Source organism: Callorhinus ursinus, unplaced genomic scaffold (assembly GCF_003265705.2).
Source record: "Callorhinus ursinus isolate GAN/ISIS: 27379988/994484 unplaced genomic scaffold, GSC_fseal_2.0 scaffold42, whole genome shotgun sequence".
Classification (NCBI taxonomy): domain Eukaryota; kingdom Metazoa; phylum Chordata; class Mammalia; order Carnivora; family Otariidae; genus Callorhinus; species Callorhinus ursinus.
In genome coordinates this window covers 2,250,907-2,275,798 of record NW_027397104.1, presented here as the reverse complement: position 1 = coordinate 2,275,798, position 24,892 = coordinate 2,250,907, and the positions used below count along the sequence as shown (strand labels likewise).

The 24,892-nt window shown below is 39.9% G+C and overlaps 1 protein-coding gene across 1 annotated transcript; it reads right to left on the bottom strand.

Moving 5' to 3' along the window:
- Positions 1–4: 4 nt before the first annotated feature.
- Positions 5–23,062, bottom strand: LOC141370672 (protein SPATA31F1-like; the record flags this gene model as incomplete). Its single annotated transcript, XM_073881324.1, has 4 exons — positions 23,019–23,062; positions 3,707–3,746; positions 3,124–3,184; positions 5–1,715 (listed from the first exon to the last, which is right to left on the bottom strand). Coding segments are annotated over exons 3-4 (1,719 nt in total), but the record flags the coding sequence as incomplete, so codon positions are not given.
- Between the last annotated feature and the right edge of the window lie 1,830 nt (positions 23,063–24,892).

The window sequence follows — 24,892 nt, the reverse complement described above, 5'->3', positions numbered from 1 at the left end:
AGAATGGGTCACTGGCCCCAGTGGCCTCTAGGGCTGTAGGTTGGGGATGCACGTTGGCTAGGGCTGTGCTGCTCCAGGACAGAGTTGACTGATCAGTGGGGGGCAGGAGCAATTGGATGGACTCCTGGATCTTTTGGGGCAGGCCCCAGCGGTGGTGAATCAACTGCCGCTGGAGGTGGAATTCTAGCAGCCTCCGGGCATGCTCCGGGAAGAAGACTAGTTCCCTAGTGAGGACTGTGATGGGTTTCATTGGCCAGGAATTTTTCACTGTCTCAGGAGACTGGGCTTTGCCACAGGGTCTATACTGCTTGGGGTTCTGGGTGTGCTGAGGTCTCTGGAAAACAGCTGGCAAGCCCCACTGAAGCTGGAGCTGCCTCTGCAGCAGGTGCCACTCCAGGGCATCACACTCGGCCAGAGTCAGAAATGGGACACTGATTTGAGGTTGTGGGTAGTCAGATGGAATGACCCAATTTGGGGAAGATGGGGAAGAGGGTGTGGCAGACTGGGGTGGAGTTTTAGGTAGCAGAGGGAGAATGGAGAGTTCCTTGAAGAGAAAAGAATCCTTCAAGGGATGCTTGGACATTCTCCCATTTGTGGAGAAACTTTGAGAGCCCAGGAACGTGTTAACCAGGGACTCACTGTGCAGAGAAGGGAGTCCACAGAATAGCTGGCTGTATTTCTGCTGCAGATGGTCCACTGAGTCATGATCCTGGTACCCAGGAAGTGCATAGAGGCCACTTGAGTCTTTAAGGGCTGGAGAGGTCAAGGCCAGAGCCATATGGTTTGGGATTTGCTGGTGGTGGTGTCTTTGTTCTGGATCCATAATGGACCATTCAGAAACCCAGAAGGCCTGGGTAGGCTGGCTGGCCATACATGAACCCCAGGTCTGGTAGGAATAGGTTCCGAATTTTTCAATAGAGAACTTAGAAGTATTCTTCTGGATGAAAGAAACTGGTTGGTTATTTACAGGTTGGTAAAACAATGGCGGATTTGGCATAAGCTGCTTCAGGGACTCCTCCACACGTTTGGGTAGCCCCCACCTCTGGAAATGCATCCATTTTTTCACATGTACCTCAAGAAGCCTTAGGACTTCAGGACTGAGGAATGGCAGGTGGGCAGGGAGGACAGTAACCATATGCAAGGCCATAGGGTGTGTCAGGGTAGTGATTTCTCGGTTCAGGGTCTGCATAGAGACCTGGGAATTCAAGGGCTGTTGCCCTTGGTTTCCACAGACAAGGGTGGGGCTGCTCTGCATCATCTCCTGCTGGTTCACTGGAACCCTAGGCTCCTCAAGTCTTGAACAACACAAAGTCTCTGGGCCCCTGGGCACCTCTGGCATTTGAAATCCCTGCCCCAGCTGGAGGTGTTCAGCCCAGCAATCATGGATCCTGACTGTACCAGCTGACTGGACAGCTGACTGTGTTAAGGATTTCTGATCCACTAATTGCAACACTGGGGGGGGTGCAGATCGAAGTGCAAGTGCTTTGGAGTATAGGGAATGTTGCTGCAGACTCTGGTTGAAAGACACAGTAGACATGGACAAAATCTCTAGGCAAGAGGAGCCCTGCAATGGCCCTGATGAAGGGGGAGAGATCAGGGTGTTCTCACCCACCAGCAACTGCTGAATCTCCAGAGCCATGGCATTGCAGACGGGGCAGGTAGGATCTGCACACAGGAGCTGCCTCACACTTCCCTCCTTAGGAAGCCAGTCCTGGCTGGGAAGGGAGGATGGCAACAGTTACTGATGGAATGACACCTACTTTTTTCTTTTGTTTTGCCTTTTTAAGTAGGCTCCACACCTAGCATGGAGCCCAGTGTGGGGCTTGAACTCACAACCCTTAGATCAAGACCTGAGCTGAGATAAAGAGTAGGATGCTTAACCAACTGAGCGACCCAGGCACCCCAACACCTGCCTCTTTAAATATGTGTGGCCTGGAGATTTGGTCCACCCTCCCCTAGTCCTGGAAGCCTTGGGGCCTGTACCCTCATGGTGTTTACCCATCTCCTTTGCCTCCTAGGAAAATGCCATTGGCAAATTATGTTGGGCTGGGCTGGGCTGAGGGTCTGGAGCTTGTTGGGCAAGGTCTCAGACAACCCGTGGGAGTGCAGGGCCATGAGAGACTAAAAGGTGGGGTGTATTGTTTGTTGATCTATGTTGAGAAGCTGAACCAGGAGAAGGAAACCAGGCAGAGGCAGGGAGCCAATGGTTAGCTGATGGGGCATCACCAGGAACATTCCCAGGAAGAATCTGGAGTCCATCTCATCTGGGATTAAGAAGGCCACAACCCAGGGGTGCCTGGGTGACTCAGTTGGTTGGGTGACTGCCTTCATCTGGGGTCATGGTCCCATGGTCCTGGGATCAAGCCCTGCATCGGACTCCCTGCTTCTCTCTCTCCCACTCCCCCTGCTTATGTTCCCTCTCTCCCTGTCTCTCTCTCTCTCTCTCTCTGTCAATTAAATATATAAATAAAATCTTTATAACTAACTAACTAACTAACTAAAGAAGGCCACAGCCTGGCATTCAGTATTCCTAAACTGTGAAAAATGAGGTCTTTGTGGGAACTCTGCATTCTGGGGACTATGGAGTGTCCTAGCTCCTGCACATAGCATCTCTTAAAGGCCAATCCCATTCTTCAGAGATTTTAAGAAGAGGATAAGATGACATGATCCTTTCTGAGGTCTGTCCCAGGAATTGGCCTCTCTGAAGAAAAAAACCATGGAGGTAATATCAGCAGGTTCCACGGGTCTGCCCTTGAATAGTTGTAACTATAAAGGGAACATGACATGGTGATTTATTTATGCATGCATTTATCTATTCTCTTGACTGGATAACTTATCTGTGGCTGAGTACAAACTCATGTAGAGTCGTCAATGAATTACATAGCAAAATCCTGAATTTCAGGACCACTGTGAACCTAGCCCAGAGCAGAACTGGAAGACTCCTCCTTCCTGAGACACCTGATCCCCCTCTGCCCTGACAACCCTCTCAACCAGTCCTCAGCATCCACTGTGTCTGACTCCCTCCCAGACATTATCCCTCTTCTCCTCCCTGCTCCAGGCCAAGCAGAGAAATCATCACAGGCCAGGCCGGAGGTTTGGAGACTGCAAAGAGCAAGTGATCACCTTTTCATGATAGAGAGCAGCTCCCACGGCTTCTCAGCTTCTTCCTGGCAAAACCTCCTAGCTGAAAAACCAGGACAGTGTTACAAGGAAAGAGAGGATGCAGGGACATCCTATAGCAAGCCGCAGGCCTTTGAGTAAGAAGAGGCTGAAAACCCCAACAGTCAATGCTCTAAGGCACGTCTGTGTACAACTTAACCTGCTGCAACATGTTGTCCTGGACCTAATTTCATTTGATCATCACAACCACACCGTGAGTGAGGCAGGCTCATGATATGCCCATTTCATGGATCACAGACTGAGAGATGAAGCGACTTCCACAGGGTCGTAAAGCTAGTAAATGACACAGCTAAAGGCTTCCGTCCTACTTCCTCATTCTTCATTCCCAGGGGCAGGGTAAGGTAGAGAATTCTGGAACATTCCTAGGCCCTGATTTCCCACCCAAGAAAGTCTTCTGGGAGAATTTGTCAACTGGGGTAATTGGAGCCTTCAGTGGTTAGAGCACCAGGCTACTTGTTGGAGTAGGAGTAGGAGTCAGGGGAATCTTGTCCATAGTGAGGGGAGTCAGAACAGAGACAGACCTTACCTCTTGTTGCTGCATCTCTTATCCTGACTTTTCTGTGACGCTTAAAGACAAAATGTTAGAGTATGAAGCTGGGATACCATTTCTTTTCATGATTAAAACATGACAAAGCTAATACACATTTCCCAATCCCTTTCTATGTGTCTGTCTATATTTTATTTACTTTCCTAATTTTCCTTTCCATACCCGTTTCTTTTCACCTCAACATTTCCCTTCTCTGCTTGTTTTTTATTTATTTCAAGGCTCTTCCATACTCAATACCTCTCATTTATTTCCCAGGAAAAGTTATGCATGAGGTTTATGATGAAGCAAGAGAAAGAGTGGAATAGTTTAAAGGGTGTGTAGGTGTAATAGCCAAAGGATTCTGTTAACAAATGCCTATAGAAACCACCAACCAGAAAAATCCTGCTTACTGGGAGGTATTCTGAGATCCAGGATGTAGATTCCATTTCATCTAGGCCCCAACCCAAACCAGATTGAGATTATTTTTCAACTAGAATACACTGTAGGGCGGCCTGGAAAGGAATTATTACTAGTCTCTGAGAAGTACCATATAAAAGTTACTGAATGCATGGTATAAAAATTGGGGAGTGGTGGTAAAAGAAGAGACTCTGAGATCTTAAAAGCTTCTTATCTGAGGCTTAATTAGTTCAGTCATGGTCTCATGTTTCCCTACCTGGCAGCAGATCCTTTTAGGTTCCAACCTTAATCCACAGTAACTCCTTGTTACTTGCCAGATAATTAGAAGAATAATGAAGATGAAGCCATAGGTATATAAGGGATACTTGAAATCCCACAGAACAACAGTATGCCTCAACATAGTCTAAACCGCATTGGCATGAGGAGAGCAACCATCCCTATATCTAGGCATTCAGGGTCCTGGTGCCTAATGACTCCCAGTGCTATGCCTTGTCATCTCCACCTCATAGATGATGGAACCAGGCCACGAGACTGCATCACAAAGCCCTTCTGTTTCTCAAGGCAGGCGTAGTGTAAAAGACTTTTATCTGTTTTAGGAAAGCTTATATGGTGATTTAGTCTGTAGAAGAAGGTGTCCAGTTGTCTGTAAGGGTTACAGAGCCTGGGACTAAAGGTGTCTACTCATAGGCAGTGTCTATGCCTCCACTTTGTCTCTACTCTGCAAACTCTACACCAGCCTAATGTCTTGGCTCTCTCCTTTACATCTAGTCACCCGTCCCCAGAAAACTGAATGTTTAGGGACATAGGGCACCTTTTGAGGAAGAGTGGCTGGGACAGAGGAATCTCCATTAACTCCCTCACCTGTACTAGAAATATATCTGTGAAGCACACATGAGGTTAGGGAGAGCAGAGTCTGATTATGGCTTGAGAATGGAGAGCTTTGATATTACAGGCATTGGGTGATGGGGAATCAAAAGTATATAGAGGGGACCATGGCTTATATAGGAGGAAAAGGGCAAGGTGACACCTTTAACTGACATTGTGGGAAGCAGGAAGGAATGCCTCCTGGTGTGTGTGGTCTCAAGCTTACAGATAGGTGGGAAGAGATATAAACACTGCCTTCCATGGAGAGAGAGTAAGGAGATTCATTTATTGACCTCTTTAAAAGTTGGTTTTCTAGAGCAGTTTTTACCATGTTATAGAATTCTGTCTGCTCATGAATATGACTACCTCCAGAGAGGGGTTAGTGGCCACTTCTGACTTAAGATCATAAACTAGTTGGTGATCATGGTTAGATCTACTCAGCTACTCTGGATATAAGCTGTTTGCCTCAAGGAGGGTTTTTGGTTTTGTTATTTTTTTTTAACTTGGATTTTTGAAACCTTTAAGCAATCCAGTTGTTTTCTAATTTATTTCTAACCTATTCTCTGCCCATTTATTTATACATTTATGTTACCTAATTGACCTCTGTGGTTACTGTCATATTTTTCCAACACTGAACTTCTGAATTTCCTTGAGAGTCTTACCCTGGTGACAGCAGTCTCACGGCCAAAAAAATCCCTGTGCTCAAAATCTCTGAAGAGGCTATTTTGGTCTCTTCTCCAGCATCCAGTCCTCCACCCAGCTGGCATGGTGAGCCCTCAGTATGTGCTCATCCCTAAACTGGTTATAGTGTCATGGGTACAAAGTCGTTTGAGTTGTGTTGCCTTCCTGCTCTCAAGACACTTAACTGTCTGGTTACCAAGATAAGACTAATTCACACAAAGCAGGATCTAGTAATCTAGAACAAATAAAATTACATACTCATTTGCAAAGTCTAGGTTATAAATATCCCATTTCAGAGGAGAGAAACCATAGTGAGGGATCAGGGTGGTCAGAGAGGGCTCCTGGGTAGAGTGACATAGGAGTTGGGTCTAAAAGTGCAGGCTGTGGGGAAGGAGCATATTCCAGGTGGGAGAGAAACTTACGAACAAATGCAGAACACAGAGCAATGGGCCATAGAGTGCATTTGGCAGTAAGAAATGCAGTCTATCTAGCAGAGGTGGAGATGGGTGGATTGGAGAGGACTTGTGACAGAAGATTAGAGTAGCAGGGATGAGGTCTCTTGATGGAGGGCCAGTGCATTTAATTGATTTTAATTACTGAAACTGTTTTAAAAAGTAGGCATACATATACATAGTACAACATTCAATGGGCAGAATAAGGTATGTAGTAAATATCTCTGCTCACCCTTGTCTCTCATTTCCCATTTTTCCTCTCTTGAGCCAGTTATTCCTATCAGATTTCTGTGTATCTTCCCAAACTAGTCCAGCATAGCCAAAAACAAATGAATTATGTTTTTCTTCACAAATGGAAGTATAGTATGACAGCTTTTCCTTTTATTTCATTTAATAATACACATATATCTTGTACATACCATTAAATTAATGGCTGTAATGTCTTCCTTGTTATGGCTATAACACAACTCATCTTAATTCTTTATTAATGGATATTTAGTTATTTACAGTCTTTTGTTCTGAAGAATAATGCTGACACAAACCTCATATATTTATAAATCTATGTACACATATGTGAGTATATTTGTAGGAAAAATTCCTGTGAGTGAAATGACACTTGAACAATATTAAGTTTTTTTGATCCATGGATATGGTATATCCCTCCATTTATTTAATTTAATTTCTCTCAGAAATATTTTTTGTACATGTTTTGTACATATTTTGTGAATTTACCCCTATTTCACATTTTATGATACTGCTTTTTAATTTTATTTTCTAATTTTTATTGTTCGTATGTAGAAATAGAATTTGTTTGAATATCTTATATCCTGCAATCTTGTTAAATTCACATTTTAGTTGTAATAGCTTTTTTTAGTGAATTCTTTTTTTTTTAAATATCTTTTATGCTTTTTTCCCCCTATAAAGGTTATCATTCTTTTTTTTTTTAAGATTTTATTTATTTGAGAGAGAGAATGAGATAGAGAGAGAGAGCATGAGATGGGGGAGGGTCAGAGGGAGAAGCAGACTCCCCGCTGAGCAGGGAGCCCGATGCGGGACTCGATCCTGGGACTCCAGGATCATGACCTGAGCGGAAGGCAGTCGCTTAACCAACTGAGCCACCCAGGCGCTCCTTTTTAGTGAATTCTTTAGTATTTTCCAAAATGATGATAATATCTGATCATTTTCATCTTCTTTTCCAATTTGAATGCATTTTATTTCTCTTTTTTACCTTATTGCACTGATTAGAACATTCAGTATAATGTTGAATAGAAGTGGTGAGAGCAGACATCTTTGCTTTGTTACTGATCTTAGGGGGAAAGCATTCTTTTTTTCTGCTCCTCAGACTTGTTAATTTCTTTTCCCCCCTTTTTATTTTATTTTATTTTAAAGATTTTATTTATTCATTTGAGACACAGAGATACAGAGAGAGAAAGCATGAGCAGGGAGAGAGGCAGAGGGAGAAGCAGGCTCCTCGCTGAGCCAGGAGCCCGATGTGGGGCTCGATCCCATGACCCTGGGATCATGACCTGAGTCGAACGCAGACGCTTAACCATCTGAGCCACCCAGGCACCCCCCATTTTAATTTTTTTTATTATGTTATGTTAATCACCATACATTACATCATTAGTTTTTGATGTAGTGTTCCATGGTTCATTGTTTGCGTATAACACCCAGTGCTCCATGCAGTACATGCCCTCTTTAATACCCATCACCAGGCTAACCCATCCCCCCCACGCCCCTCCCCTCTGGAACCCTCAGTTTGTTTCTCAGAGTCCATAGTCTCTCATGGTTTGTCTCCCTCTCTGATTTCCTCCCCTTAATTCTTCCCTTCCTGCTATCTTCTTCTTCTTCTTTTTTTTTTTTTAAACATATAATGTATTATTTGTTTCAGAGGTACAGGTCTATGATTCAACAGTCTTACACAATTCACAGTGCTCACCATAGTACATACCCTCCCCAGACTTGTTAATTTCAAATGTCCTGTCTATACATCTGCTGATTCTTTCTTCTGCCTGCACAAATCTAACATTGAATTCCTCTAGTGAACATTTCCATTTACTTATTGTATTTTGTCAGGTTCAGAATTGTTAGTTGATTTTTGTTTTTGTTTTTAATAATTTCTATCCCTTGGGGCACCTAGGTGGCTCAGTCAGTTAAGTGTCCAACTCTTGGTCTCAGCTCAGATCTCTATCTTATGGTTGTGAGTTCAAGCCTCACATAGGGCTCCACAATGGGTGTGGAGCCAACTTTAAAAAAAAAATTTCAAGATTAGGGGTACAGTCAACTGTGTCAAGTGCTAATGAAAGGTCTAGTAAGAATAAAATAGAAAATGATCACTCAAAAGATATGAGTCATTTGTGACCTTGACAAGGTCCATTTCAGTAGAGCCATGGGAAAAAAGCCTGGTTAGAGGAGGTTCAGCAAACAATGGGAACTGAAAAAGTAGGGCAAATGAATAGAGATAGACATTAAAAAAATTTTGCTGTGGGGTGCCTGGGGGCTCAGTCGTTAAGCATCTGCCTTTGGCTCAGGTCATGATCCCAGGATCCTGGGATCGAGGCCTGCATCAGGTTCCCTGCTCCACGGGAAGCCTGCTTCTCCCTCTCCCACTCCCCCTGCTTGTGTTCCCTCTCTCCCTGTGTCTCTCTGTGTCAAATAAATAAATAAAATCTTAAAAAAAACTTTGCTGTGAAGGAAAGGCAAAAGAATTGTTTGATAACTAGAAAGAGTATAGGATCAAAGGATGTGCATGAGAGAGAGAAAAGAGGGGGGAAGGGAGGGAAGGAGGAAGAAAGTGGGAAAGAGGAGGGGGGAAGGGAGATTTGATAGTACTACCACATGTTAGTGTGTTGATGAGAATGATCTAGATAGGAAGAAATTGATGGAAAGTTGGAGGACTACTTGGTGCAGTTTAGCTTAGAGAAAAGGCATATTATGTGAATACAGAAGGAGGAATATTGGTAGAATTTGTACTGAGAAAATGAGAACATTTCTTTTCCAATTATACTTATTTTCTATATGAAATTATAATTGTTCCTCACCTCAGTGTTAGGGGGAGAGGATAATATAGATATAAAGAAAGTGAGGGTGGGAAATGGTTAGCTTGGGAAGATTTGAGAATTATGGTAATAAATGTAATATGAATCCAGTCAGCATTGATTTTCTCCTGCAAGGCTCAATAGCTGTGTGAACTAAAGAGATTATTTAGTTTGGCCAGAGTGTGACTTTTACCAGGCAAGAATTATGGGCAGAAAAGAGAAGCAAGGGGCTTTAGGTGTTTAAAAAAGACCATTTTTAGTGCTAGGCCATGGACTCTAAACTGGCTAAGAAAAGTGATAAGGGTGTACGATGTGAAAAAGTTTGGTCATTGAATTGGAATTCATAATAGCCAAAGAAAAGGAAACAATCAATTGAATGGACAATTACGTATGCCATATCCATAAGATGAAATATTATTTAGCAAATAAAGTATTGGTATATGCTACAACATGGGTGAACTGTGAAAACATTATGTTAAGTGAAGAAGCCAGTCACAAAAGACCACATATTGTATTATTACAATACATTTTGGGGTGCCTGGGTGGTTCAGTTGGTTAAGCGTCTGCTCAGATCATGATCCCGGGGTCCTGGGATTGAGCTGGGCTCCCTGCTCAGCAGGGAGTCTGCTTCTCCCTCTCCCTCTGCTCCTCCCTTGCTCGTGTTTGCTCTCTCTCTCTTGCTCGCTCACTCTCTCAAATAAATAAATAAAATCTTTAAAAATAAAAACAAAAATAGGGGCGCCTGGGTGGCTCAGTTGATAAGTGTCTGCCTTCGGCTCAGGTCATGATCCCAGGGTCCTGGGATCAAGCCCCGCATCAGGCTACCTGCTCTGTGGGAAGCCTGCTTCTCCTCCCACTCCCCCTGCTTGTGTTTCCTCTCTCACTGTGTCTCTCTCTGTCAAATAAATAAATAAAATCTTTAAAAAAATAAAAATAAAAACAAAAATAAAAAGAAATGAAGAAAACTACAAATGGTAAGAATACATGTAAACATATATTTTTCCTATTATTGATATCTCTTTAAAGATAAGTGACTGAACAGAAATAACAATGTATTGTGCATTTAAAAATATATGTATAAGTAAAATATATGACAACAATACCATAAAGGCATGGAATGGAGAAATAGAAATATACTATTATAAAGTTCTCATACATGAAGTGGCATAGTATCACTTGAAGGTAGTTGGTAATAAGTTTAATAGTTAAACTGTAAACCCTAACATAACCACCAAAATAACAAAAATATTTATAGAAAATCAAATGAGATCAAATGAAATCACAGAAAACACTTGAAGGCAGAAGAAAAGAGGAAAAATGGAAAAAGGACACAGAAAGTGAATAGTAGGATGATAAGCTTAAAACCAACCATATCAATAATAACAATTACAATAAAAAAGCAGAGATTGTGTGATTACAAAAGCAAAACTGAATTGTATGCTGTCTATAAGAAACAAATTTCAAATATAAAGACAAATCTGCTAAAAAGATAGAAAAAGATAAACCATGCTAACTCTAATAAAAAGAAAGCTGCAGGGGCGCCTGGGTGGCTCAGTCATTAAGCGTCTGCCTTCAGCTCAGGTCATGATCCCAGGGTCCTGGGATTGAGCCCCGCATCGGGCTCCCTGCTCCATGGGAAGTCTGCTTCTCCCTCTCCCACTCCCCCTGCTTGTGTTCCCTCTCTCGCTGTGTCTCTCTCTGTCAAATAAATAAATAAAATCTTTAAAAAAAAAGAAAGAAAGCTGCAGTGGCCATATTAATATTAGACAAAGATTTTACAACAAAGGGTGCACAGATAAAAGTCATTTCATAGTGCTAAATGGGTTAATTTATCAAGAGAACATAACAATCCTAAACATTTATGCTCCCAATAACATAGCTTCAAAATAAGTAAAGGAAAAAAGGATTGAAGGAGAAATAAATCTATTATATTCAGAGATTTTAATAAATGATAGAATAAGTAAAAAAAAGTCAGTAAAATATAAAAGGCTTGAAAACTGCTACCAATTAATATAAATGTCAGTTATAGGAACATTTCACCCAATAACAGCAGAATATAAATTTTCTTTAAGTGCACATGAAACACCAAGATAGAAAATATTCTGTCATAATGCAAATCTCAATAAATTTAAAAGAATTCAAGTCATGCACAGTATGTCCTCTGATCACAATGGAATTAAATTAGAAATTAAATTACAGAAATACATCTGGAAAAGCACCAAATATTTGAAAAAACAACACATTTCTATATAACTCATCAGTAAAAGGAAAAATCAAAAGGGAAATTAAAAAGTATTTTGAACTGCATTTTAAAATATTTCTGAATGAAAATTAGAATAAAATTTGTGGGGTGCAGGAGAAAGAAATATATAGTATTAACCAGTTATATGCATAAAGACTCAAATCAACAATTTCGGGTTCCGGGGTGCCTGGGTGGCTCAGTCGGTTAAGCATCTGCTTTCAGCTCAGGTCATGATCCCTGGGTCCTGGAATCGAGCCCCGCATCGGGCTCCCTGCTCAGCGAGAATCCTGCTTCTCCCTCTCCCTCTGCCTGCCACTCTGCCTACTTGTGCTCTCTCTCTCTCTGTCAAATAAATAAATAAAATCTTAAAAAACAAAACAAAACAAAACAAGATTTCAGGTTCCACCTTAGAAACAAGAAAAAAAGAGCAAATAAAATTCAAAGTAAGCAAAAGGAAGGAAATAATAAATATGAGAAATCTATAAAATAGAAAATAGAAATAAAATAGAAAATAGAAATACAATAGAGAAAATTGATAATTCCAAAAGCTGCTGCTTTGAGACAATTAATAAAATTGATAAACTCTAGCCAGACTGATCAGGAAAAATAGAGGATTGAAATTACCAATATAAGGAATGAGGGAGGGACAGCACCACCAATCTTACAGATAACAAAAGAAATAAGAGCCTATTATGAACAACTTTATGCCAATAAACTCAACAACTTAGATGAAAATGACAAATTTCTGGAAAAATGCAAACTACCAAGGCTCACTTGAGAAGAAGTGAACAACCTAATAGTCCTGTATCTATAAAGGAAATTGAATTTTTAGTCAAAGACCTTCCCAGAAAGAAATCTCCAGCCCAGGTGCCTTCATTGGTTAATTCTACTAAATATTTATGAAAGAAATAATACCAATTCTCCACAAACTCTTTTAGAGTAAAATTGAAGAGGAGAGAATATTTACCAACTTGTTCCATGAGACCATCACTACCTTGATGACAAAACCAAAGACATTACAAGAAATAAAAGTACAGACAAATATCCCTCACAAGCATAGATAGAAAACTTTAAAACAAAATTTTAGCAAATTGAAACAAAAAATATATAAAAAGGATAATACATCATGACCAAGTGGGGTTATCCCAGGAATGCAGAGTTGGCTTAACATTTCAAAAATCAATTGGTGTAATTCATCATATTAACAAACTAAAAAAAAAAAAACACACGATATGATCATGTCAATAGATGTAGAAAAGACATTTGACAAAATACAAGACGCATTCCTGATTTTTAAAATTAACAGACTAAGAAAAGAATTCTTCCAGCTGATAAAGGGCATCTGTGAAAACCCCACAGCTAAGATCATAGTTAATGACGAAAGACCAGATGCCTATTCGCTAAGATTAATAATAATACAAGGATATCTATCCTTAGAACTTCTATTCAGCATTGTTGTTTTTTTTTAAAGATTTTATTTATTTGAGATAGAGGGAGAGCACAAGCAGGTGGAAGGATAGAGGGAGAGGGAGAAGCAGGATCTCCACTGAGCAGGGAGCCCAACATGGGGCTCAATCCCAGGACCCTGGGATCATGACCTGAGCTGAAGGCAGATGCTTAACGACTGAGCCACCCAGGTGCCCCTTCTATTCAGCATTGTACTAGAGGTTCTAGCCAGTGCTATGAGGCAAGGAAAAGAAATAAAAGGCGTCCAGTTGGAAATAAAGAAGGAAAATTGCCTTTATTCACAGATGACATGATCATTTATGTAGAAATCCTGTGGAATCTGCAAAAAAAAAAAAATGCCGTTAGAACTGTATCAATGGGACACCTGGGTGGCTCATTTCGTTAGGCGTCGGCCTTCGGCTCAGGTCATGATCCCAGGGTCCTGAGATCAAGTCCCACATCGGGCTCCTTGCTCAGCACGGAGCCTACTTCTCCCTCTGCCTGCCACTCCCCTGCTTGTGCTCTCTGTCTCTCTCTGACAAATAAATAAATAAAATTAAAAAAAAAACTGTATCAAAATCCTAGAGGAGAACATAGGCAGTAACCTCTTTGACATTGGCCACAGCAACTTCTTTCAAGACACGTCTCCAAAGGCAAAGGAAACAAAAGAGAAAATGAACTTTTGGGACTTCATCAAGATAAAAAGCTTCTGCACAGCAAAGGAAACAGTCAACAAAACAAAGAGGCAACCCACGGAATGGGAGAAGATATTTACAAATGACACTACAGATAAAGGGCTGGTATCCAAGATCTATAAAGAACTTCTCAAACTCAACATGCAAAAAACAAATAATCAAGTCAAAAAATGGGCAGAAGACATGAACAGACACTTCTCCAAAGACATACGAATGGCTAACAGACACATGAAAAAATGTTCAACATCATTAGCCATCAGGGAAATTCAAATCAAAACCACATTGAGATACCACCTTACACCAGTTAGAATGGCAAAAATGAACAAGGCAGGAAACAAATGTTGGAGAGGATGTGGAGAAAGGGGAACCCTTTTACACTGTTGGTGGGAATCCAAGTTGGTACAGCCACTCTGGAAAACAGTATGGAGGTTCCTCAAAACATTAAAAATAGAGCTACCCTATGATCCAGCAATGCACTACTGGATATTTACCCCAAGGACACAGATGTAGTGAAAAGAAGGGGCATATGCACCCCAATGTTCATAGCAGCAATGTCCACAATAGCCAAACTGTGGAAGGAGCTGAGATGCCCTTCAACAGACAAATGGATAAAGAAGATGTGGTCCATATACACAATGGAATATTACTCAGTCATCAGAAAGGTTGAAGAATACCCATCATTTGCATGGACATGGATGGAACTGGAGGGGATTATGCTAAGTGAAATAAGTCAAGCAGAGAAAGACAATTATCATATGGTTTCACTTATGTGTGGAACATAAGGAATAGCATGGAGGACATTAGGAGAAGGAAGGGAAAAATAAAGGGGGGAAATCAGAGAGGGAGATGAACCATGAGAGACTATGGACTCCAGGAAACAAACTGAAGGTTTCAGAGGGGAGGAGGTGGGGGGTTGGGTTAGCCCAGTGATGGGTATTAAGGAGGGCACGTATTACAATGAGCACTGGGTGTTATATGCAAACAATGAATCATGGAACACTACAACAAAATCTAATTAAGTACTGTATGGTGACTAATATAAAAGAACTGTAAGTGAATTTAGCAAGGTTGTAAGATATAAATAAAGCTGGTATATAAATTCAATTGTATTTCTGTATATTAGTGATGAACAACTGGACATTGAAATAAAAAAATACCATTGAAAACAGCATAAAAACATGAAATACGGATAAAATTCTAGCAAAAATGTGCAAGACCAATGCACTGCATCTGCAATACACTGCTGAGAGAAATTAAAGGATACCTTAAAAAATGGAGAGCTATACCTACCTGTCCATCAATCAGAAGACTCAATATTATTATGATGTCACCTCACCACGCTTGAGAAATTGACATGCTCATTTAAAAATTCTTCTGGAAATACACAGGACCCACAATAGCCAAAACAATTTTGCAAAAGAGTAAAGTTTGAGGGGCACCTGGGTGGCTCAGTCGTTAAGCGTCTGCCTTTGGCTCAGGTCATGATCCCGGGGTCCTGGGATCGAGCCCCGCATCGGGCTCCCTGCTCCGCGGGAAGCCTGCTTCTCCCTCTCCCACTCCCCCTGCTTGTGTTCCCTCTCTCGCTGTGTCTCTCCCCGTCAAATAAATAAATAAAATCCTTAAAAAAAAAGAGTAAAGTTTGAGGATTAATACTAAATTACTTCAAGACTTATTATAAAGCAACAGAAATTAGGACAATGTGGTATTAGTATAAATATAGACAAATAGATCAATGGAACAGAATAGAGAGTTTAGATATAGACCCACTCATGTATGGACAGCTAATTTTCAACAAAGGAGAAAGTCTTTTCAACAAATGGTGTTGGAATAATTGGTTATCAATATCCAAGAAAATGAATTTCAATTCCTACTTCATGCCATATACAAAAACTTATTCAAAATGGATTGCAGATCAAATGTAAAGCTTAAAACTATAAAATTTATAGAAAACATAGAAGAAAACCCATGAACACGAGTTAGGCAAAAATTTCTCAGATATAGTAATTCTGAAAGTATGATCCATACAAGACAAAAGGGATAAATTGTATTTCATCAAAATTTTAAAACTTCTGCCTCTGAAAGACAATGTTAATAGAATACAAGTCATATAGTGGGAGAAAATGTTTGCATGTTATCTATCTGGAAAAGAACTCATACCCAGAATATATAAAGAACTCTCAAGACTCAACAATAAGAAAGCAAGCAACCCATTTTTTCCCCCAAACAACACAATTTTAAAAAGAGAAAAGGATTTAAATACACACTTCACTAGAGAATTTGTGAGGCACAGGAATGTTGTATCCCAAGGCCTTTGCCGTACTGCAGTACATACATTGAAAGCCCTGGAACTTATCAGAGTTTCCCCACTTCCTGTCTGTATTACTATTGCTGCATAACAAATTACTGTAAAACTTAGTCAGTTACACCAACACATATTTATTATCTCATGCTGTCTATGCGTCAGGAATCCAAACATAGCTTAGTTGTATCCTCTGCCTCATGGTCTCTCATAAGGTCAAAATCAAGGTGTCAGCCACGAATCTGCAGTCTCATCCAAAGTTTCAAACGGGGATCTGCTTCTAAGCTCACTCAGTGGTTGTTGGCAGAATTCAGTTCATTAGGCTCTTTTGGACTGAGAGCTTTAGTTCCTCACTAGTTGTTTGCCACAGGCCAACCTCAGTGGGTAGGCCTCTCCAATATGACAGCTTCATAAAAGTGTGCACATTAAGAAGGCAATAAAGAGAGCTGGCTAGCAAGATGGAAGTAATAATCTTTCGTCACCTAATCATGGAAAATGATACTCCTCAATTTTGCCATAATCTCTTGGCCAGAAGCATGGTACTCAGGAGGGGTTTATACAGTGCCATGAATATCAGGAGACAGGCCTCAACAGGAGCCATCTGAGAGACTGCCTACCACACTAGTCACAGGAAATCGAGTTCTCTAGGTCAGTTTATTTTTAAATTTCTGAAATCCAAGGACATATTTCCTTCTTATTACTTTAACCATACGATTTCCAATCAATTCTTTGAGCTAATGATAATTCTATGTGGAAGTAGGTTTCCTTGCCTATTTCTACCCAGCACCCAGTCTGGTTTCATACTACCTGAGCCACAGTGCAGGAGAGTGGAGGGGTCTCTGTAGATCTAAGTGCCTGCCTTTCTGTGTGCTTTTACTTCCTTCTGGAATGACTATTCTTTATCCATTGCAGAAACTCTTATCTTTCAAGATTAACTTATGCAACATCTCAAAAAGCCTTCCACTTATGCACCCTACACACATATACTCATACTGCATTCTACAGGCTGAGTGAGGTCCCATTTGTTCATTTTACCAACATTTATTATGAGGCTGATGTGTGCTTGATACATACTAGGTTGCACTCTGCAAATGTTTGTAGTATCAAAAAATAAGTTAATGGTGATAAACAGGATGTAATGAGTACATTAAATAGGACAAAATCTGTGTTTACTGAGTCCAGAGCAGAGAACAGGCAGTGCCTCTCCATCTTGCTAGAAAGTTCTGCCTCCTAAGTGCAGTCATACCAGCCAGTCACTGATATGGGATATTCTTTAACTATTGCTCTGCTTCTGTGGAAAGCCAGCACTGTAGCTTTTCATGAAGATTCACCCAAGGCCCCCAGAGGCTAAAGATCATGCCATAATTTTGTCCCCATGTATGTTAGAGCTTTAGGGGCTTTCAGTAAATATTAAGCAACAGCAGGATCTCACAGATGCCTCATTCTCTTGAGCTGAGTCCAGGAAGACTCAGTTTCAGTCCTTGGAAACCCCAAAATAACTCAGTTAATTTAGGGTGGCCATATTTTCTGGGCTGACTGAAGCTAGTGCTGCTGTACTGGATAAACAAGGGTAAGTGGAGTGACACTGAATCTACAGAGATGGAAACTAAAAATAGCATGCCAAATCACTCTGGCTAAGAATAGGCTCCAAAAGCACTGTGGTGATGTACTCCATTCCTAAAGCAACAGCCAGTGACTGGAGAACAGGCAAATCACTTAAGACTTGGATTTCCTCAAAAAGCAGGAGTCTCATGGAGGGGTAAAGAGACTTTTTTTCATATAAATTCACAATTTATTTATTTATTTATTTATTTTTATTATGTTCAGTTAGCCAGCATATAGTACATCATAAGTTTTTGTTGTGGTGTTCAACGATTCATTAGTTGCGTAGAGACTTGTTGTTCTTTTGGTTATGTTTAGAGTCTCATCACTGTTAATAACAGCCAGATGTGCAGTGAGTTCAGGGTGTTGTTATGTGCATTCTACATTTTTTTACAGACCCTAGTTCTGTTGGTTTTCCACTTTCTATGTTAGGTATATGGCTTTCCCTGAGGCTCTCACACAATCATTCAGGCACATGCTTCCAGAAGCCAATTATCAACCACTCTGAAAATTTTCACTGTTATGTGCAGATGCTGCTTGTGCTAAATTTCTCCAGCTCAAACCCAGGACAGAAGAGATGCATTTTGAAGCTTCCTATACATGCCTTTGGGGCAGCTGCCCTCCTGTGGGCCAGTCACAATGCCCCAGGACACAGCATATATGCAGCAAACTTTTGACTTTGGTGTTTTGGTCTCTCTTTTATCATTGTGGTTATGGAAACTGGCTAAATTCTACAATTTTGTAGCTCTCCCCTGTGGCCAGAGAAATCACTTGTAGCTATTATATAATTGCTTATTTTCACCCCTGCTAGCCCTGAATCATCATTCAGGCTCTACCTCTGGAGAAGCAAATTGATGTGATGAGCTGGTACCTGTGTATTTTCTAGAATTGAATTTTTAAAATTTGTCTGATCAGTCTCTCCGGTCCATTTTGAGGAAAAGAAAAGGTACTGATACCATGATCTCAAACATTTTCTGTTGCCCAGTCATTGATGCAGCATTCATTCAACAAAGATATATAAAACACATGCTTTCTGGAAGGTAGCAAGAATCATCTAGATTTGTTTACCTCTCTTCTGATCTCAATGAAAAGTTGGGGCTTTCTTTTCCACCTTTTGAGCCCTCTTTGGTTGCTTCCACCTGTCCTTCCTTTCAGAGGTTTCTTTTGCTTTGTTTTTGCCTAATGAAGCCCTCTCACTTTTCAGGAGATCACTGTTATTTACTTTCTCAGTTATTTAGCTTTATGGAGAGAGGTTCCTAAACTGCCTTCCAATTCCCTCTCTCCCTTCTCCTGATGCAGAGCAGCACCCCTCCTCCCACTTTGCCCTTAAAAATGAGCAAATTCTCTGCAGAGAATATACATATTTTATACACATATAAACACACAACCCAGTTGCCATGTATATCTTAGTACCTTAGAAAAACATCTAGACAGACTTTTTGGCTGCAGCAGTACCAAGGAAAGATTCAGGTTGTCATCTGCTTTCATTTCCTCTAGTTCAAACAACCAGATGGTCCTATAGCTTTATACCTTTTTGTCTCTGATTTTGCTCTTCTCCTTCAAAACTGAATTCACTATATAAACTTTAGAATCAGATTTTTTTGGGAATATTTTTTAAAATAATAAACTCAATTTAATTAACATATAGTATATTACTAGTTTCTGAGGTAGAATTTAGTAATTCATCAGTTACATATAACACCTAGGGCTCATTCCCTCAAGTGCCCTCCTTAATGCTAGAATCAGTTTATTGATATCTATAAAATAACTTGCTGGAATTTTGATTGGAATTGCATTGAATCTATAGATCAACTGGGAAGAACTGATGTCTTGATAATGTTGAGCCTTCCTTTTCTTTAAAGGTGAAATATCTATTTAGTTTTTAAAAATATTGTTCATTAGAATTTTGTAGTTTTCCTTATATACCTAGGAAAGCAATGGACTTTTGTATATTAATCTTATATCCCATAACCTTGCTATAATTGTTTATTACAGTTTTGTCAATTTTTTGGATTTTCTACATACACATTCATGTTATCTGTAAACAAAGATAGTTTGATTTCTTCCTTCCCAGTCTGTATACCTTTCATTTCCTTTTTGTGTCTTATTACATTAGCTAGGCCTCTCCAGACATTTGTTTTTAACTGTCACTAACCACTACCACTTGTTTCTCTGGAAATTCAAGCTGATTTTTTAAATTTCTCAAGTATTCCACGTGTACATTTTGGATATTTGGGAACACTCACTTTTAATCAAGGTGTCTTTTTTATCCATTTTAATTTTTTTTCAAATTTTACTTTTTAAATTTTAATTCCAGTGTAGTTAACATACAGTGTTATATTCATTTCAGGTGTACAGTATAGTGATTCAACAATTCCATATATTATTCAGTGCTTATCAAGATAAATGTACTCTTACAAACCATGAGAGACTATGGACTCTGAGAAACAAACTGAGGGTGTTGGGGGGGGTGGGGGGATGGGTTAGCCTGGTGATGGGTATTAAAGAGGGCACGTTCTGCATGGAGCACTGGGTGTTATATGCAACCAATGAATCATGGAACACTACATCAAAAACTAATGATGTATTGTATGAAGACTAACATAACATAGTAAAATAAAATTTTAAAAAAGGTAAGTGTAGTATTAATCCCCTCCACCTATTTCACCCATGCTCCCACCCACCTCCCCTCTGGTAACTGTTTGTTCTATATACTTAAGAGTCTGTTTTTTTGGTTTGTCTCTTTTGCTTTTCCTTTGTTCATTTGTTTTGTTTCTTAAATTCCACATATGAGTGAAACCATGTAGTATTTGTCTATCTCTGACTGGCTTATTTTCCTTAGCATTAAATTCTCTAAATCCATCCATGTTGTTTCAAATGGCAAGATTTCACTCTTTTTATGGCTGAATAATATTCCATTGTGTGTGTGTGTGTGTATGTGTATATATACGGTATATGGTACATATATGGTACATATATGGTATATATATATATATATATACACCAATATATACACCACATCTTTCTTATCCATTCATCAATTGATGGACAGTTAGGTCCTTCCATAATTTGGCTCTTACAAATAATGCAGCTGTAAACATAGGGGTGCATGTATCCTTTTGAATTAGTGTTTTTGTATTCTTTGGGTAAAAATCCAGTAGTGTGATTTCATAGGGTAGATCTATTTTTAATCTTTTTGAGAAATCTCCCTACTGTTTTCTTTTTTTTTAAGATTTTATTTATTTATTTGAGAGAGAGAATGAGAGAGAGAAAGCACATGAGAGGGGGGAGGATCAGAGGGAGAAGCAGACTCCCTGCTGAGCAGGGAGCCCGATGCAGGACTTGATCCAGGGACTCCAGGATCATGACCTGAGCCGAAGGCAGTCGCTCAACCAACTGAGCCACCCAGGCACCCTCCCTACTGTTTTCTATAGTGACTGTACCAGTTTGCATTCCAACCAACAGTGCATGAGGGTTGCCTTTTAAAACTCTCATTCCTTGCCAACACTTGTTGTTTCTGTGTTTTTTATTTTAGCCGTTCTGACAGGTGTGAGGTAATATCTTATAGTGTTTTTGATTTTCATTTCCTTGATGATGAATGATGTTGAGCATCTTTTCATGTGTCTGTTGACCATCTATGTGTTTTCTTTGGAGAAATGTGTGTTCATGTCTTCTGCCTGTTTTTAAATTAGATTATTATTTTTTGGGGGGGTGTTAAGTTGTATAAGTTCTTTGTATATTTTGGATACTAGCCCTTTACTGAGCATGTCATTTGCAAATATCTTCTCCTATTTGGTAGGGTATCTTTTAGTTTTGGTTGTTTCCTTTGCTGGGAAGAAACTTTTTATTTTGATGTAGAACCGACAGTTTATTTTTGCTTTTGTTTTCCTTGCCTCAGGAGGCGTATCTAGAAAAATGTTATGGCAGATATCAGAGAAATTACTGCCTGTGCTCTCTTATAGGATTTTTATGGTTTCAGTTCTCACATTCAGGTCTTTAATCTATTTTGAATTTATTTTTGCATATGGTGTAAACAAGTGGTCCAGTTTCATTCATTTGCATGTAGCTGTCCACTCTTCCCAACACCATCTGTTGAAGAGACCAAGGTTTGATCCTCTCCTCCATTAACCATTAAAAACTTTGGCCTCATTCATTAAGCCTAGTTCTTTTGTGTCCTCACAGTTTACTCTCAAAATCAAAGCCATATCAATTCAAATTGACAAGATCTTGTTTGGATTTTGTTGTTTTCTTTTATTTTACATTTTCTGCCTTTAGAGAGGGGAAAATGTGGCTAGGAAAGGAGCCATCTCAGGTAAAAGGAACAGAAGTGCTCTTAGAGTCTGGTCAGGGTTGGAAAGCGTTGGGGTATTTGGGTGTTTTTCTGGGAGGAAGATGTGGAGGGGTGTTGTGTGGGTTTTTTTTTTAATTTCTTTTACTGGTAGATGTCCACTTTAGTTCATTGAAATTCCTTTAAAGACAGTCTCCCAAAGCCACTGTAATGACATGATTAACAACTGAGATAGCTTAATAGTGATTCTTGTTATCCTTATAGAGAATAATGGTTGTAGCAGGACTACAGTGTATTAGGAGGTGCCTGTAGTTAATTTGCTGATACAATATTAATGAGTCAGTTCACTTAAAGTGTAACTCCCCAATTGGCTGGGCTTTGTTCAATAACTCTTATTATGTTTGTCTGAAAAAGCCTGTAAGAATTAAATGATTACCACTGATTTTCCTCCAAGGAATAATTCTTGAAAAGTTAAAATTTCAAGTATGTTTATTCTAGGTCTTTGAACAAGTGTTTCTCAGCTTTTAAAATGTAAACATTTTATGACTGCTCCCTAAAACTTCTAATACAACTTCTGGGAGGGGGCTTCCCCAAACTATTTAGAGAACTGGTACCTTCTGTGTCTTCCCAAGAAGGAAGAAGATACTGTAAACCTCCACTGTTTTGTAGTCTATGTTACAAAAAAAAGGGGGGGTAATGTGTTTTAATATTTGTCTTCCAAATATAAATATGTATATTCTAATTAATATGCTTTTTCAATCCACTCATTTCTCTCCCTCTTCTTGGAGTTTCTTATAGACACCTCCCACCTGCCCAGGATCCATTTAGTTCACCATTTAAGAATCATTGCTCTAGACTTTGTATTCCTGTTGAGATTGTTTCCACATTTTAAAAAATTTTCATTTATTAGAGAGACAGAGATAGTGAGAGAGAGCAGGAGCAGGGAGGAGAGAAGCAGGCTCCCTGCTAAGCAGGGAGCCCGATGTGGGGCTCGATCCCAGCACCCTGGGATCACGACCTGAGCCGAAGGGAGATGCTTAACTGACTGAGCCACCCAGGCACCCCTATTTCCACATTTAAATCACTAAAAACAGTGCTCCAATAAACATTCTTTTATATATATTCACAGGTCAGAAAGGATCAGCCTCTCATATAGAGTACTTTTTTTTTTTCAGTCAAAGGTATATTAGTAGCTGTCCATCTCTGTTAGACCTTCCAACCACATAGACTCTTAAGACAAGCTTGAGAATTCTGTTCTTGCACCACAGAAGTTAAGGGGAAGGCTTACCTTATACTCCACAATGTTGTCCTTGTCTTTTAGAGGTAGCCATCTTTAAATCAAGACAAAAAAGGTAGTTCTGTAATCAAAAATGTAAAATTATCCTAAGGCTGTGTTTCTCAAATTGTGGGTCCAGACTCATTGGGAAGTCAGGAAATCATCTGAGAGAGTCACTATCAGGACTGTTTTAATGAAATAGGATAAAAAGTATAGAAAATATCAGGGAACATCACATGTAGTAAAAGTAGGACTGTTTCACAAAACTTTGGGTTCAGGTCTAGATCTACAAACACATGTTTATAACTGTGTATATACAGCTATATTTCTTGCTATGGATCACAGTAAAAAAAATTTGATGGGGCACCTGGGTGGCTCACTTGGTTAAGCATCTGACTTGATTTCAGCTCAGGTCATGATCTCAAGGTTATGAGATTGAGCCCCATATTGGGCTCTGTGCTGGGTGTAGAGCCTGCTTAAGATTTCTTGAGAGAGAGAGTGGGAGGGGCAGAGGGAGAGGGAGAGAGAATCCCAAGCAGACCCCATGCTGAGCACACGATGGGGGGGTCTCAATCCCAGGACCCCGAGATCATGACCTGAGATGAAACCAGAAGTGGGATGCTTAACCAACTGCACCACCCAGGTACCCCAATATTCTGCCATTTTTATATCATTTATACTTTCACTTATTCCCTACCACCTCATTCTATGATCATCATCATCATCATTAATATATGATCATTTTTGGTAATATTTACATACATTGAAGTGTACAGTTTTTAGCTGTATACTTTTGACAAAAGGATATTACAGTATAGAACATTTCCAACACCCCGGAAAGTTCCCTTGTATCCTTTTTCAGTCAATGTCTAACCTATAAGAAATAATAACTGTTTTGATTTTTTTCACTTTATTTTTTCTCTCTCTAGTTAGTGTGTTCTTTTTTGTTATTGCTGAATAGTAATCCATTGTGTGAATGTAACACTAGATTTTCATTTTTTACTATTGTAAATAAAGCTGCTATGAACATGCCTATACATAAAAAAAAAAACACAACATTCTCTCTCTCCCCCTCTCCTTCTGCCCCTGCCCCACTTGTGCACGCTCTCTCTCTCTCCAAAAAAAAAAAAGTAAAATAAAAATCTGAAAGACTTACCAGAAAAGTTTTCTGAGAAAAAATGTGGCCTTGGAAATAATAATTGATCACGAGGAAGGTCCACAGTGAAGGATTGTGTGTCAGTTTTTTTTTTAAGATTTTATTTATTTATTTGAGAGAGAGCAAGTGGGGCAGGGGCAGGGGGAGAGGGACAGAGAATCACAAGCAGACTCCACGATAAGCAAGGAGCCCATCATGGGGCTCAATCCTAGGACCCTGTGATCGTGACCTGAGCCAAAACCAAGAGTTAGCGGCTCAACGGACTGAGCCACCCAGGCTCCCCTCAGTTGTTGTTTTTTTAAGATTAATTTGTTTTAGAGAAAGAGAGAGCACACATGAGAGAGCACAGGGGGGAGGGGCAGAGGGAGAGAGTCTCAAGCAGACTGCACACTGAGCAGGGAGCCTGACTGGGAATTTGATCTCACGACCCTGAGATCATGACCTGAGCTGAAACCAGTTACATGCTTAACTGACTGCACCATCCAGGTACCCCACCCTTGCTTTTTTTTTTTTTTAAGATTTATTTATTTGAGAGAGAATATGCATGATAGCACAGAGCAGATTTTTAAATTAAATTTTTTGTGTATAGTCGACACACAATGTTACGTTTCCAGTGTACAACATAGTGATTCAACAAGTTTATGCCATGTTCACCACAAGTGTAGCTACCACCTGTCCACATACATCACTATTACAGTATCATTGACTATATTCTTTATGCTGTATCTCC